Source organism: Scyliorhinus canicula, chromosome 7 (assembly GCF_902713615.1).
Source record: "Scyliorhinus canicula chromosome 7, sScyCan1.1, whole genome shotgun sequence".
In the NCBI taxonomy this organism is placed as follows: Eukaryota; Metazoa; Chordata; class Chondrichthyes; order Carcharhiniformes; family Scyliorhinidae; genus Scyliorhinus; species Scyliorhinus canicula.
This window is the reverse complement of record NC_052152.1, coordinates 131,622,063-131,637,677: the sequence shown is the minus strand read 5'-3', so window position 1 is coordinate 131,637,677 and position 15,615 is coordinate 131,622,063. Positions and strand designations below refer to the sequence as shown.

General features: G+C 46.3%; 1 protein-coding gene across 1 annotated transcript in view; it reads right to left on the bottom strand.

Moving 5' to 3' along the window:
• The window catches only part of LOC119969135 (piezo-type mechanosensitive ion channel component 2-like), a 290,064-nt gene that overhangs the window by 87,969 nt on the left and 186,480 nt on the right, over nucleotides 1-15,615 (bottom strand). Inside the window, exons 31-34 of the mRNA XM_038802351.1 lie at nucleotides 10,830-10,898; nucleotides 10,036-10,142; nucleotides 6,940-7,057; nucleotides 2,471-2,545 (exon numbers count right to left, since the gene is read on the bottom strand). Coding sequence (XP_038658279.1) covers nucleotides 2,471-2,545; nucleotides 6,940-7,057; nucleotides 10,036-10,142; nucleotides 10,830-10,898 — 369 coding nt within the window. The remainder of the gene's footprint in view (nucleotides 1-2,470; nucleotides 2,546-6,939; nucleotides 7,058-10,035; nucleotides 10,143-10,829; nucleotides 10,899-15,615) is intronic.

Sequence of the window (15,615 nt, the reverse complement as noted above, 5' to 3'; positions counted from 1 at the left end):
TCAAAGACTAGGCTTCCACTGCCTTTTAAGGAAGAGAGTTCCAGATCCTCGGAGAGAAAATATTTCTCCTCATCTTGGTCTGAAATGAGCGACCCTTTATTTTTAAACAGTGACCCCTAAATTTAGATTATCTGACAAAACGAAACATCCTCTCCACATCCGCCCTGTTGTAGAACCCAATGGGAGAGACAGCAGGAACAGACTGTAGTGCAGAAGTGAACAATTGGTTCTACAAACGGTATACACAAATAACAAAACAATAACCTCCAACCCCTATCCCTAAAGTGCAACACTTCCTGGCCTGCACACAGGGTTTTAGACAGAGTAGTTTCCCTTTGTCTGCCCCAATTACCAGGGATGTTCATACCCAGCTGTGGTTGGGGAAGTGGGTTGGTGGGGTGGAGGGAGGGGGTTTGATGGGGTGAAGGTGGGGTGGTGGGTGTAGACATACAGCCGGTGTCACCCTGCGCAACCACAGTCCACGATGGGCGGTCAGTGCACAGCAAAATGGTTGCCTTGAAGGCCCTGGCAGGACTAGCAGCCTACGGTCGCGCCTCTGGGAACATATCCTACCTCCTCTCTCTCCCTCAGCAGCAATGACACCTGTTTCCTGATTTTTACAACCATAAGTGAAACTCACCGTTGGTAAATCTTCCTGGCGGAGGTGAAGCATTACGGGAGCCCCGGAGAATACAGAGTCGGGCCCGTTAATGATATGCCGACAGTGATTACTGCACATGCAGAGTAGAATGTGCTGACACTGCTGTCGAGGCACCAGAGCATGCCATTTCATCTGGCATCCGGTGCCGGCAACAATTTTGATCTCACGCGTGGTCCTCCGACCAATCGTATTTCCTGATTCCAGAGTCGCTGGACGGAGGATCTCCGCTCTGTCTATCGTTTCGGAATTCGAGGACCAATTATTTTGTTTATGCAAAGCCATAACTATATGTTGTATTGAGGTTGTTACAGTTTCCAGATTGAAAATGTTTCTTTCACAAAGTGACAGAACCACTTTAAACTTGCCCACTCGGCCATTTTCCAACATGGCTTCCCTAAGTCTCCCAAGTTATGCAATATAGTTAGGTGGGAGCACATCACAGGAAAAGTAAATCTGATATGTTGCCAGCAAACACATGAAACAATTCCGATGAAACTTCATCAAAAACGAAAATGGTTATACAATTGATAACCAAAAAAAACCAGTAACAATAAAGTTCCATAAATGGTTTCTGAGGAACACTATCCAGGACAAAGATGGCCACTCGATTGGAACCCATCAACAAACATTCACTGTCACCATCACCCACCACCGACGAACCGTGGCAGCTATACAAATAGAAAAGGGATATTCTTGATTTTGTTTATGAATGGCAACTGGCCTTTGATCCCCAACAATATTTTGGAATTTATCCTATTCTACTTGTAAATCACTACACTAGGGTGGCATGGTGGCACAGTGGGTAGCACTACTGCTGCGCAGAGCTGAGGACCCGGGTTCGATCCCAGCCCAGTGGGGACTGTCCGTGTGGAGTTTGCACATTCTCCCCGTGTCTGTATGGGTCTGATCCCCACAACCGAATTAGATGTGCAGTGCAGGTGGATTGGCTACGCTAAATTGCCCCTTAATTGGAAAAAAAATTGGGTACTTCAAATTTGTAAAAAAAAGTAACCACCCACCATCCAATCATTTTTCAAATGAATTGTGGAATCAATTAAATTTTACACAGTCAAGACCATGTAACACATGAGGTGACAGCCCAACATCGAGATAGAAAATAAAGTTAGGCTATTCCACACTGGCAATGTTATTTTCTACATTCATAATAATAGTAAGAATAATAATCTTTATTATTGTCACAAGTAAGCGTACATTAACCCTGCATTGAAGTTATTGTGAAAATCCCCTAGTTGCCACATTCCGGCACCTGTTCAGTTACCCGGAGGGAGAATTCAGAATGTCCATTTCACCTAACAGCACGTCTTTCGGGACTTGTGGGAGGAAACCGGAGCACCCGGAGGAAATCGATGCAGACATGGGGAGAACATGCAGACTCCACACAGACAGTGACCCAAGGCAGGAATTGAACCTGGGACCCTGGAGCTGTGAAGCAACAGTGCTAACCACTGTGCTACCGTGCCGCCCAGTCAATAATCCAAACTCCCCTTATTCGCTGCAGGTTTTCGACATATACCGCAGGATGGATTTTTCCACTGCTACCTACCCATTGCAGTCCCATTAATTAGGAGCTGAGAGTTGGAGTCAGCCCATATTGGTCCCAGTAAAGAGGCTGTCCTTTGAACTTCACTTGGGTACCAGTGTTAATGCCACTAGCAGCATTTACAATCTCCACTGGCTGCTTAATGTCTGCTCTGTTTGTTTTAGGTTTCAATATGAATTTTTGACTGTAATAAGAATGTTTTTTCCAAGCTGTGTGTGATGTGTAATTGATGTGTGGGTGTGACTGACCTGGATTCTCAGAGTCACCTTCCTGAGCACTCAAAGCATCCAACTCATCTTCACTGGAATCAACTCGGTTTAAATCTGAAATTCAAAAATACATTTACAGCCTCTGACACTTTTATATCATTCTATCAAATCTCTTACTTTGAACATTCGTATAAAGTAAAACATTTTTAATTCACAGGGCGCGATCTAACAGCTGCGACGTGCCCAATTCGGGGCATGAAATGACAGGAAAATAGTATCCCTGCGGTGCAGGAGGCCATTCGGTCCATAGAGTCGTGACTGACCTTTCAGACTTTATTATTGTCACAAGTAGGCTTACATTAACCCTGCAATGAAGTTACTGTGAAAATCCCCTAGTCACCACATTACAGCGCCCGTTCGGGTACACAGAGGGAGAATTCAGAATGTCCAATTCACCTAACAAACACGTCTTTTGGGACTTGAGGGAGGAAACCGGAGCACCCGGAGGAAACCCACACAGACACAGGGAGAGAGTGCAGACTCTGCATAGACAGTGACCCAGCGGGGAATCGAATCTGGTTACCTGGTGCCGTGAAGCAACAGTGCTAACCACTGCGCTATCGTGCCGCCCATATTAGAGTGAGCAGCTAGTCTCACTTTAATATGCACTCGCCTGATCTTCCCAAGGCATTGGGATCTAATCCCTTTGCCTCAGAGATTACAAGTGGGTACCATTTACACTGGTCTCCACAAACGGGGACCAGGGCGGAACAACATGGGTGGGGTCACCCAGGGGGTCAGGGGAGTAACCTGGCACCCCTGATGTTACCTGGGCACCCTTGCATGCCATGCTGGCAGTGCCACCTGGGATCCATCCTGACAGTGCCAAGGTGCTTGTGTGGGATTTCGCCAGGGATAAGGCCTGGGCGTGTCCTCCTTTATTAGGAGTGCAGGGCATTGTGGGTCCCACAGTGCAAGAAATGAGACTAACTCCGATCTTCGCACGGCATTCCCTGCTGAGGCTCCGAAATACAACAATGTCCCGTTAGATAGCGGAGCCTTTTTCAGCGCTGCGAGCACCAGGAAACAGCCTGCTAAACACGTTCAACATGGCACTCTGTTTAATTTCTGTTAGATCGCACCCTCAGTTTACATTAGGGCATCACTTCTGTTTATAATCACATTACCTCTGTATATTATGTTACTGCATTGCCTATATAGTTACATTGCAGCAATGCTTGCTCATTTACATTAATGCATGGTCTCCTGGTTATTACAGCATTAAGTAACATTCATGCCACACCAATGACAAGAAAATGAACGGACTAGCCATATAAATACTGTAGCTACAAAAGCAGGTCAGAGGCTAGGAATCCTGGAGTGAGTAACTCACCTCCTGACTCCCCAAAGCCTGTCCACCATCTACAAGGCACAAGTCAGGAGTGTAATGGAATACTCTCCACTTGCCTGGGTGAGTGCAACTCCAACAACACTCAAGAAGCTCAACCCCATCCAGGTCATAGCAGCCTGCTTGATTGCTCCTCCTTCCACAAAGATCACTCCCTCCACCAGCAACGAACAGTAGCAGCCGTGTGTACCATCTACATGACGCACTGTAGGAACTCACCAAGGTTCATTAGGCAGCCCAACCCCATGATCACTACCATCTAGAAGGACAAGGGCAGCAGAAACATGGGAAAACCACCCCTTGGAGGTTCCCCTCCAAGTCACTCACCATCCAGACTTGGAAATATGTCGCTTTTCCTTGAGTGTCACTTGGTCAATATCCTGGAACTCCCTTCCTCACAGAGCGGTGGGTGGACCTACACCACATGCAGCGGTTCAAGAAGAAAGTTCACCAGCACCTTCTCAAGGGAAATTAGATATGCACAGCAAACACTGGACGAACCAGCGAAGCCCACATCCCGTAAAAAAATGAATTTAAGAAACCAAATAGCCAGCACTGTATTAGGAATGGGAGTTCTGATGTAAATTAGGATTGAAAGATTGCCCTGAAGTCTGCAAATGTTATACATTTTTTTTTCTTTCATGGGAGGTAGGTGTCGTTGGCTGGGCCAGCATTTGTTGCCCGTCCCTAATTGGCCTTGAACTGAGTAGTTGACTAGGACCATTTCCGAGGGCATTTAATCACATTTCTGTGGGCCTGAAGTCACATGTTGGCCAGATCCGGTAAGACGGCAGATTTCCTCCCTTAAATGATGTTAGTGATCCACATGTTTTTTTATAAATAAAAATTTACAACAATTTCATGGTCACAATGAGCCTTTTAATTATAGATTATTAAAAATTGCACAATCTGCCATGGTGGGATTGGAGCCCAGATCCCCAGAGCATTACCATGGATTATTAGTCCTGTGGTAATACCACTAGGCCACTGCCTCCCTGCTCCTCCTACTGAAGTCACTTTATATTGGACAAAGGCTTGCTTTTAGTGCTTCAGTGCTTCCCACAACCACTGTAGGTCTCAAAGCACTCTGCAATCAATTAAGTATTTTTACGTAGTAAAACCTCACCAATTTTCACACAGCAAGATCCCACAAACAGCGCTGTGACAAAGATCAGACAATCTCATTTTTGAGATATTGCCTGCAGTTTAAGTATTGCTCAGGAAACCATGGGAACTCCTCGGTTCTTCAAAACTACATCTCCGGGCACAGGCAAATAGAGTACGTCCAACAACGCAGTGCTCTCAGTATTGCGCCGGAGTGTCAGCTGTGATTTACCATGTTTTCAAACTCTGGAGTGGAACTTGAACCCAGATTCTTATGGGCGGAATTCTCCACTCCCGGGAAAAATCGGGAGGGCTGTCGTGAACTCGGCCGAGTTTCACGACGGCCTCGGAGGCTGCTCCTCGCCCCCTATTCTCCCCTCCCAGGGGGGCTAGGAACGGCGCTCTGAAAATCTCAGTCGCGGGGGTGCCGCGCCGAGAATGACGCGGCAGGCGTGCCTAATGACGTCAGCCGCGCATGCGCAGGTTGCCCGGCTCCAACCCGCGCATGCGCGGCTGACGTCACGACGCTGACAGCTCGAACCCGCGCATGCGCGGTGGCCGTCTTTCCCCTCAGCCGCCCAGCAAGACGTGGCGGCTTGATCTTGCGGGGCGGCGGAGGGGAAATAGTGCGTCCGATTGAGACGCCGGCCCGACAATCGGTGGGCACCGATCGCGGGCCTGTCCCCTCCCGAGCACAGTCGTGGTGCTCTTTCCCCTGTACTACCCCCACAAGCCCCAAACGGGCATCTCACCCGTTTCACGACGGCAGCGACCAGGTGTGGTTGCCGCCGTCGTGAAACCGTCTCAAACGGCAGGCCGCTCGGCCCATCCGGGTTGGAAAAACGGCGAGCGTCGATTCTTCCGACCGGAGTGGGGGGGGGGATCGCGGGGGGCGCGAGATTTATCGGGGGCCCCCCCCCGGGATTCTCCCATGCGGCGTGGGGAGCGGAGAATCGCGCCCTATGACTCTGAGATAAGTGTGACACTAACTGAGACACAGTTGACACTATAGTGTTAGTGACCTTTAGCTTTCACTAAAGACCATATAAGCCGATTTAGACACAGTGATCACAGAGCCGTTAAATTTAAGATTGGCCTCAGTGCAACCAACAATTTTGGTCATGAAACTGATTAGATACATTCCAGGGCACACCACAGATAAATGTAATTCAGCTGACAGGCTGAAGGGAACATTTGTGAATACATCATTCTTTTCAGAAGCAAGAGATTCATAGAATCCTTACAGTGCAGAAGGAGGCCATTTGGCCCATCAAGTCTGCACCAACCCTCCGAAAGAGCACCCTACCTAGGCTCACACCCCTAACCTATCCCCGTAACCCAGTAACCCCACCCCCAGGTTGGTCTGGAATGGTAGGAAATTATAATTAAAAACTTTACTAAGCTGAGCAGGAAAGAGCAGCAAGTGGGAAATTCTGAATAAGAGTTGGGGAGTTGTAATGATCTGTGGAAAAACACGTTCATTAAAAGGAAGAAGAGAAGCAGCTCCTTAATAATGACCTTACATGAAGTTAATATTTACCTGAGGTGACACTATATTATTTAACGCGGTGACATGTAGATTGATGCACACAAGGGGGTAAGAAAGGTGGAAAAAGTGGGTGTTAAAAATGAGATTTCAGCTTCAAAGGTCTGTAGCATTCATACTGAACTTGGAATTATAACACATCGGAATCCACCACCTCAACACTCTTTATCCTAAATACTGTTGTTGAGTGTGCTTTGAATTTCTGTTAACTTAAAAGCCCTGCGAACTCTGACATCTAATATTGCGAGCCCAATTGATTTAAGGGATACATTATCAGTGACAATGCACACATTACCCTCTGGTCTCCTCCAACAGCTGACACTCTGGACGTATGCACACTAAGTGATGATATCTGCCAGAATTATGCTGTATTTGCTCCCTATTAACTAAACAGTGCTCACTACCCCTCAGGGCTCCAGAGATACAGAAGATTTCCTCTCGAAAGATTACCTTGTTGGGAATGCTCCATTTTTTCTTTCCTCCTCTGTGCTTTCTTCACCTGCTTCAGCTCCTTGTGTCGCTCCTTGACTGCTGCTTTTGAGTCTTTCACTAAGGCCATGTAAGCAAACTGGAAGGGAATGGTTAATTAGACACGTCAGTCTTCATCTGTTCAGATTCGAGGAGTGAGATTTTAGCTCGTTCAAAAACCATCCACTGGCACTGAGTTAACATCAGACTCCTGGTCTCTTCAGCAATCAAGAACACGAGGAAACAGAAAGGAAGCTGCAATCAAATGTCTCATCATGTCTTCTCCTTCCACAGACCAAGTGAAATCTCCACCATCTACCGACTACATAATAACATTGGGTTCCAGCTCCTCTAAGTGATTCCATAAGAGATTCATATGGTATAAATTCTGCTGTGAATAGACTGAGGGCATTGAACAGGACATTGTGATAACCTCCAATTACCGTGTATACATTTCTCTGTGGATGAAAGCGATGTGGTCCACAATGGAGCACTTCAGAGATACCTCAGTGTCCGTGTTCAGATTAACTCACACATTTGTTTTGAGGGCTGCCTCAAATAGTCTGAATCTGTCCATCAGACAGTGTATGGAATAGATCAGTCAAATGGATAAGCACAGTGTAATGGCCTGTGGGTAAGTGGGTCAGCAGAGTGTAATGGGTCAGTAGATGAATGGGTCAGTCAAGTTTAACAGATCTGTAGATGATTGGTTCAGTGTAGTGTAATGAATCTATACATGAGTGGACCAGTGTAGCCTAATGGATCTGCAGATGAGTGGGTCAGTAAAGTGTAATAGATCTGTAGATGATTGGTTCAGTGCAGTGTAATGGATCTATAAATGAGTTGGTCAGTATAGTGTAACGCATCTATAGATGAATGATTCAGTGTAGTGAAATAGATCTGTAGATGAGTTGGTCAGTAGAGTCTAATAGATCTGTAGATGATTGGTTCAGTGTAATTTAATAGACCTGGAGATGAGTGGGTCAGCACAGTTTAAGGAATCTGTCGATGAGTGGGTCAGGTAGTGTAATGGATCTGTAGATGAGTGGGTCAGTGCACTGTAATGGATCTGTAGATGAGTGGGTTAGTGTAGTGTAATGGATCTATAGATGAGTGGGTTAGTGTATGTAATGGATCTGTAGATGAGTGGGTCAGTGTAGTGTAATGAATCTGTAGATGAGTGGTCGCTTGTAGTGTAATGGATCTATAGATGCGTGGGTCAGTGTAGTGTAATGAATCTGTAGATAAATTGGTCAGTATAGTGTAATGGATCTATAGATGCTTGGGTCAGTGTAGCGTAATAGATCTGTAGATCAGTGGATCAGTGTAGCGAAATAGATCTGAGATGAGTGGGTCTGTGTAGTGTAATGGATCTGTAGCTGAGTGGGTCAGGTAGTGTAATGGATCTGTAGCTGAGTGGGTCAGGTAGTGTAATGGATCTGTAGATGAGTGGGTCAGTGGAGTGTAATGGATCTGTAAATGAGTGGTTGAGTGTAGTGTAATGGATCTGTAGATGAGTGGGTCAGTGTAGCATAATAGATCTGTAGATAAGTGGGTCAGTGTAGCATAATAGATCTGTAGATGAGTGGGTCAGTGTAGCATAATAGATCTGTAGATGAGTGGGTCAGTGTAGCATAATAGATCTGTAGATGAGTGGGTCAGTGTAGCATAATAGATCTGTAGATGAGTGGGTCAGTGCTGTGTAATGAATCTGTAGATGAGTGGGTCAGTGTAGTGTAATAGATCTGTAGATGAGTGGGTCAGTGTAGCATAATAGATCTGTAGATGAGTGGGTCAGTGTAGCATAATAGATCTGTAGATGAGTGGGTCAGTGTAGCATAATAGATCTGTAGATGAGTGGGTCAGTGCTGTGTAATGAATCTGTAGATGAGTGGGTCAGTGTAGTGTAATAGATCTGTAGATGAGTGGGTCAGTGCTGTGTAATGGATCTATAGATGAGTGGGTTAGTGTATGTAATGGATCTGTAGATGAGTGGGTCAGTGTAGTGTAATGAATCTGTAGATGAGTGGTCGCTTGTAGTGTAATGGATCTATAGATGCGTGGGTCAGTGTAGTGTAATGAATCTGTAGATAAATTGGTCAGTATAGTGTAATGGATCTATAGATGCTTGGGTCAGTGTAGCGTAATAGATCTGTAGATCAGTGGATCAGTGTAGCGAAATAGATCTGAGATGAGTGGGTCTGTGTAGTGTAATGGATCTGTAGCTGAGTGGGTCAGGTAGTGTAATGGATCTGTAGCTGAGTGGGTCAGGTAGTGTAATGGATCTGTAGATGAGTGGGTCAGTGGAGTGTAATGGATCTGTAAATGAGTGGTTGAGTGTAGTGTAATGGATCTGTAGATGAGTGGGTCAGTGTAGCATAATAGATCTGTAGATGAGTGGGTCAGTGTAGCATAATAGATCTGTAGATGAGTGGGTCAGTGTAGCATAATAGATCTGTAGATGAGTGGGTCAGTGTAGCATAATAGATCTGTAGATGAGTGGGTCAGTGTAGCATAATAGATCTGTAGATGAGTGGGTCAGTGCTGTGTAATGAATCTGTAGATGAGTGGGTCAGTGTAGTGTAATAGATCTGTAGATGAGTGGGTCAGTGCTGTGTAATGGATCTGTAGATGAGTGGGTCAGTGTAGTGTAATGGATCTGTAGATGAGTGGGTCAGTGCTGTGTAATGGATCTGTAGATGAGTGGGTCAGTGTAGTGTAATGGATCTGTAAATGAGTGGGTCAGTGCAGTGTAACGGCCTACAATACAGAGCAGCATTTGGTTCTGGATCAGCCAGAAGAGGACATTTTTGGGCAGCACGGTGGCGCAGTGGATTAGCCCTGCAAACACATGGCGCCGAGGTCCCAGGTTCGATCCCGGCTCTGGGTTATTGTCCGTGTGGAGATTGCACATTTTCCCCGTGTTTGCGTCGGTTTCACCCCCACAACCCAAAGATGTGCAGGTTAGGTGGATTGGCCACGCTAAATTGGCCCTTAATTGGAAAAAATTAATTGGGTACTCTAAATTTATTTTTAAAAAGAGGGGACATTTTTTGTGGCTCTTCAATACTCACGCACCTGGAATGCTGAGGTTTTTACTGTTTCATCTCTAACTATCTCAGTTTCTTCCTTAGTTTCATCCTCACTATCAGTGTCGAATAGATAGTAATCCCCACTGTGGATCACTGTGTAGCGAAGAAGCACAATGTCATTAGTTTGTCTGAAGAAGGAGCCGTGCTCCGAAAGCTCGTGTTTGAAACAAACCTGTTGGACTTTAACCTGGTGTTGTAAGACTTCTTACTGTGCTCACCCCAGTCCAACGCCGGCATCTCCACATCATGATTAGTTTGTCTAGCACACAGGCAGTGTGGAAATATCAGCAAACAGCAGAAAGTGCTAGTTACATAGAGTTACATAGAGTTTAGTGCCGCCTGGGTTCTGAAGCAAATAGGGAAGCACACATCACTGAGAATTAATGGTTATTATCTTCCATTTGCAGTACTTGTCTCATGTGGTTTGTAAATTGAATATTTAAAAACTGCATGGAAAGAGCCCGTTCAGCCCACAACACTCTGTTAATATTGGGTCTACCCTGGAGTCCTCCATCAGAACAGGTCGAGTTTTCATCCTGACGGTCATCTAATCTTTCTTTAAATTCAATTTCAGGGCTTACTTTGGTTACAGCTCCTTGCATTGTGCAAGACCAAGGGCTTCTCGCTCCAGTTTCTGAATCAAGGACTGGGCTCACTCACTAAGCAGGCACCATTTAACATGCCTACAGGGCCGGGCTCATAAATTCTACTAGCTCCTTGTACATACAACAGGATGACCAAACGCTCTGCAGATATTTTTATGATGTTTTGTGAACCTACTTGTGGAATGAGTTACCCAGGGCTGCCACCATTTCTTCTTGTCATCTTCTGCTTTGCCTTGGTCATCACCTGTGGAGAATCACATTTCACAAACACATGGATCAACAAGTTAATCCAGTCTCTCGTGTGGTTAGAGTCCCCACAACTATACAAGTTACGCCAGCTGATTTCCCATGGCATTCGCCTGGTACCTGAGGTTTGCTTGTGACGTTCAGCTACCCAAACCCGCGACCTCTACCAGCTAGACGGCCAAGAGTAGCAGACGCATGGGGATACCCCACCAAGCTGTCCACCTTCCTGACTTGGGAATGTATCGCCGTTCCTTCACTGTCGCTGGGTCAAATCCCTGGAATTCCTTCCCTAACAGAATTGGAGAAGTGCCTTCACCAAACGGACTGCAGCAGTTTATGAGCTCATAGATTCATCAATGTTTACAGCACAGAAGGAGGCCATGCAGTCCATTGTGTTCACGCCGGTCAACAATGATCCGACTACACTAATCCTAGTTCCCAGCTCTTGTACCATAGCCCTGGAAGTGAATATCTAAATACGTCTTAAATGTTATGAGAGTTCCTGACTCAATCACCTTTTCAGACAGTGAGTTCCATACTCTGACCACCCTCTGAATGAAAAGGTTTCTTCTCTCAGCTTTCTACCTCTTACATTAAGTGTATGCCCCCTGGTTAGTAGCCAGTCTACGAAGGGAAAAAGCTCCTTCCTATCCACCTGTCTATGCCCCTCATAATCTTATCCACCTCTATCAGATCTTGTCTCAACCTTTGCTACTCCGAGTAAAACAACCCCAGCCTATCCAATCTCTCCTCATAACTCAGATCCTCCAGCCCAGACAGCATCCTGGTGAATCTCCTCCGCATCCTCTCCCGTGCAATCACATCCTTCCTACAATGTGGTGACAGAGCTAGAAATGCTGGCCCAGCCAACCACACCCACATCCCACGAGTGAATTTAAAAAATGATTGCTCTAATTGAACTGCTCATCAAATAATATCCATCACTCAGTCAAGTGGTTTTTAATGTGATTCTTCAGTAGATTTTCCCACTTACAAATCTATCAGTCTTTTTTGCACCCGGTCAACATTTTAGAAGATGCTGAGGAATACTGCTCGATTCAAATCTCATAATGCCAAAAACAGATCACCAAATTCCTAAAAAAACGCATAACCAATCAAAAGCAATGGCATTGTTATTATTTTCCAAATTCCTTTGAGCTACCCTTATTGGTTCTACTTCTGTTCCACTACAAATATAGACTACAACATTTAAAAAAGCAGTTTAAATGAAAGAATTCAGAAATTAAGCTCACGAATTAGGCATTTAGCAACTTTCTCCTTCAGTGCATAAGGATCAGAACGCACCCCAACATCACAGCACCTCAAGATTTCCAACCTATTTCTCAGTGGGGCCTTGCTGGGTCCTCCTTATAGACGAAACAGATCCAACATTGGAATTTAAATACAGACCACTCCCAACCCCCAACCTTCAGCTCTCTGCCCATCCCACTAAGCAGACGGAGGAGGGGGTTAGAATCAGAGTATCCGTACAGTAAGAAAGATTCTGCACTGACCGTCTGAAAGTCCACCGTACCTCGACCCACCACCCCGCCCTATCCTTGTAACCCCATAATCACACCTAACCGTTGGACAATAATGGGCAATTTAGAATGGCCAATCCACTTAACCTGCACATTTTTGGACTGTGAGAGGAAACCGGAGCATCCGGAGGAAACTCATGCAGACACAGGAAGAAAATGCGAACTCCACACAGACAGTCACCCAAGGTTGTAATGGCGCTATAAATCAGCAGCAGTGCTAACCACTGTGCCGACGTACTGCCCTGGGTTCTGGGAGCTCCTGTGAGGAATGAGTCTCATCAGGCTGTGGTTCCCAAACTGTGGGCTGCATCCACAACTGGCTTTGCAGGAACAGCGAATGGGGTCTCAGCAAACCCCGGCAGCACGGTAGCATTGGGGCAGCAGGGTATCATGGTGGTTAGCACAATTGCTTCACTGCTCCAGGGTCCCAGGTTCGATTTCTGGCTGGGTCAGTGTCTGTGCATTCTCCTCATGTGTGCGTGGGTTTCCTCCGGGTGCTCCGGTTTCCTCCCACAGTCCAAAGATGTGCAGGTTAGGTGGATTGGCCATGCTAAATTGTCCTAAGTGTCAAAAATTGCCCTTAGTGTTGTGTGGGGTTATTGGGTTAATGGGGGCAGGGTGGAGGTGCGGGCTTGGGTAGGGTGCCCTTTCCAAGGGCTGGTGCAGACTCGATGGGCTGAACGGCCTCCTTCTGCACTGTAAACTCTATGATTCGATGAAACATGAGATACAGACTGTTGCAATGTAGAAATGAGAAGGAGCGGGGCAGCGTGGTGGCACAGAGGTTACCATTGCTGCCACCCAACACTGAGGATCCTGGCTCTGGGTCACTGTCTGTGTGGAGTTTGTACATTCTCCCTGTGTTTGCGTGGGTCTCAGCCCCACAAACCAAATATGGGCAGGGTAGGTGGATTGGCCACACTAAATTGCCCCTTAATTGGAAAAATCTTTTCCAAATTTAAAAAAAGAAATGAGAAGGAGCAAATCATTAATAGACTAAGAAACCCAGTGGGTAGAGAATAACTAAATCAAATTTTAGATTTCCCCAGAATACCAGTTGCTAAATGGCCACAGACATCCCCCCCTCTCTCTGCAGAGCTCTTTAAAATACCCATGTAGTCATCGGTTATACAGGCAGATCTGAGGGAATCTATTCTAATCTCGGCATTCAATGGAATTACCATCGTTGAATCCCCTTTGTCAACATTATAGGGTATACCATTGACCAGAAACTATACTGGAATAGCCACGTAAATACTGTGGCTACAAGAGGAGATCAGAGGCCAGGAGTCCTGCCGCAAGTAACGCGCCTCCTGACTCCCCAAAGCCTGTCCAACATCTACAAGGCACAAATCAGGAGTGTAATGGAATACTCTCCAATTACCTGGATGAGTGCATCTCCAACAACACTAAAGAAGCTCAACACCATCCAGGACAAAGCAGCTGCTTGATTGGCATCCCATCCACCACATTACACATCCACTCCCTCCACCACTGAAGCCCAGTGGCAGCCATGTGTACCATCTGCAGGAACTTACCAAGGCTCCTTTGACAGCACCTTCCAAACCCACAACCTCTACTACCTGGAGGGGGAATTTCTTCTCTCAGAAGGCTGTCTGTCTTTGGAACTCATTGCGATGGAGCGCTGTGAGATTGAGTCTTTGTGTATATTTAAGGCTGAGATAGATAGATTCTTGATCAGGAAGGGAATCAAGCGTTATAGGGAAAGGGAAGGAACATGAACGTGGGGAACGTCGGATCAGCCATCATCCTATTGCATGGTGGAACAGGCTTGAGGGGCAGACAGGCCTACTCCTGTTCCTATTTCTTATGATCTAGAAGAACAAGGGCAGCAGACACATGGGAACACCACCATTTGGAGGTTCCCCTCCAAGCCACTCACCATCCTGACTTGGAAATATATTACCATTCCCACAGTGCCACTGGGTCAAAATCCTGGAACTCCCTCCCTAACATCATACGGACATCATACGGACTGCAACATTTCAGGAAGGCTGTGCACTACCACCTTCTCAAAGACAATTAAGGATGGGTATTAAATTCTGGCCTCGCCAGTGATGCCCACATCCCCTTATAGAATAAAACAAAATGTGCAAAGGAGCTGTTCACTTCCATGATTCATAGGACAGTGAGCTTCCAAACATAGCTGGCTTTTCTAGGAGTGGTGCCAAGGAGAAAGTTTCCCAAGCAATGGGGAATGAAACTTGGAGACTAAATCTATTTGGATTCCTGCCCCCCCTTCCAATTTACTGAAAGCGTTAGTAAGGATCTGTTACTATTGCCCCATGTGGCTAAGTGCCTGTGGGGCAAGTGGAAAGGGCAGAGAAAGGTTTGAAATTTAAATTGAAAGGTATGTTGCCAGAACTGGAATCTTGGAGGGAATTTAAACTGTTTGGGTTTACTATGTTGGTATTGCTGGGTTTGGCCAGCACAATGGCAGGCTGTCGCAGTGAATCCAAATCCCCCAAATTGAACCAGGCACACTATCAGCTCCAAATATTGCACAAGTTCCCAACCCAAAAATATTGAAGGGATTCTAACCCCGTGAGGGTCAGGATCAGGGGCAAAGCACACAAATTGCAAGTGAGCGTAAGTCCTCAATGCAGCAGGTAGGGATAGAGGAAATTCAGGGTGTCTATGGAGGTGATTCCAGGCCCCCGTCCACCATCAACTAGAATGGCGATGCAGGCCCAGAATCACACGAGAATCGGATTCTCACCAGCAAGTTCTCATTTCCCGATTTCCCACGCCCCTTGCCGGTGATGTAATGAGGTTCACGACAACAAAGGGCGAGTGCCTCACTCTGATTGATTTACATACATTTTAACTTCACGACCAAGTGTCCCACGCATCCCGGCCACATGATACCCCCTCACTGAACATTCAAACCTCGCCAACATATTATTTCCTTGGCGTGCTTTACAACAGGTTTGGAAAAATGGGAATCAATTAAAGGGATCCCCCCGTGGGCACAAAGGTAAGTATAGCCTCCAGAGGGGGAGAGACACATGCCCTGGCGTTCTCCCCTGCCAAGGGTGAACACTTTGAGGAGCCCCATTGGGGCGGAGTTAGTGTTATATTTGTTGGGGGGGGCCCTAATGCTGATGCTTGTGGTGAGTGTCGGGGTGGGGGGGGGAAATTAGAGCCCCAATG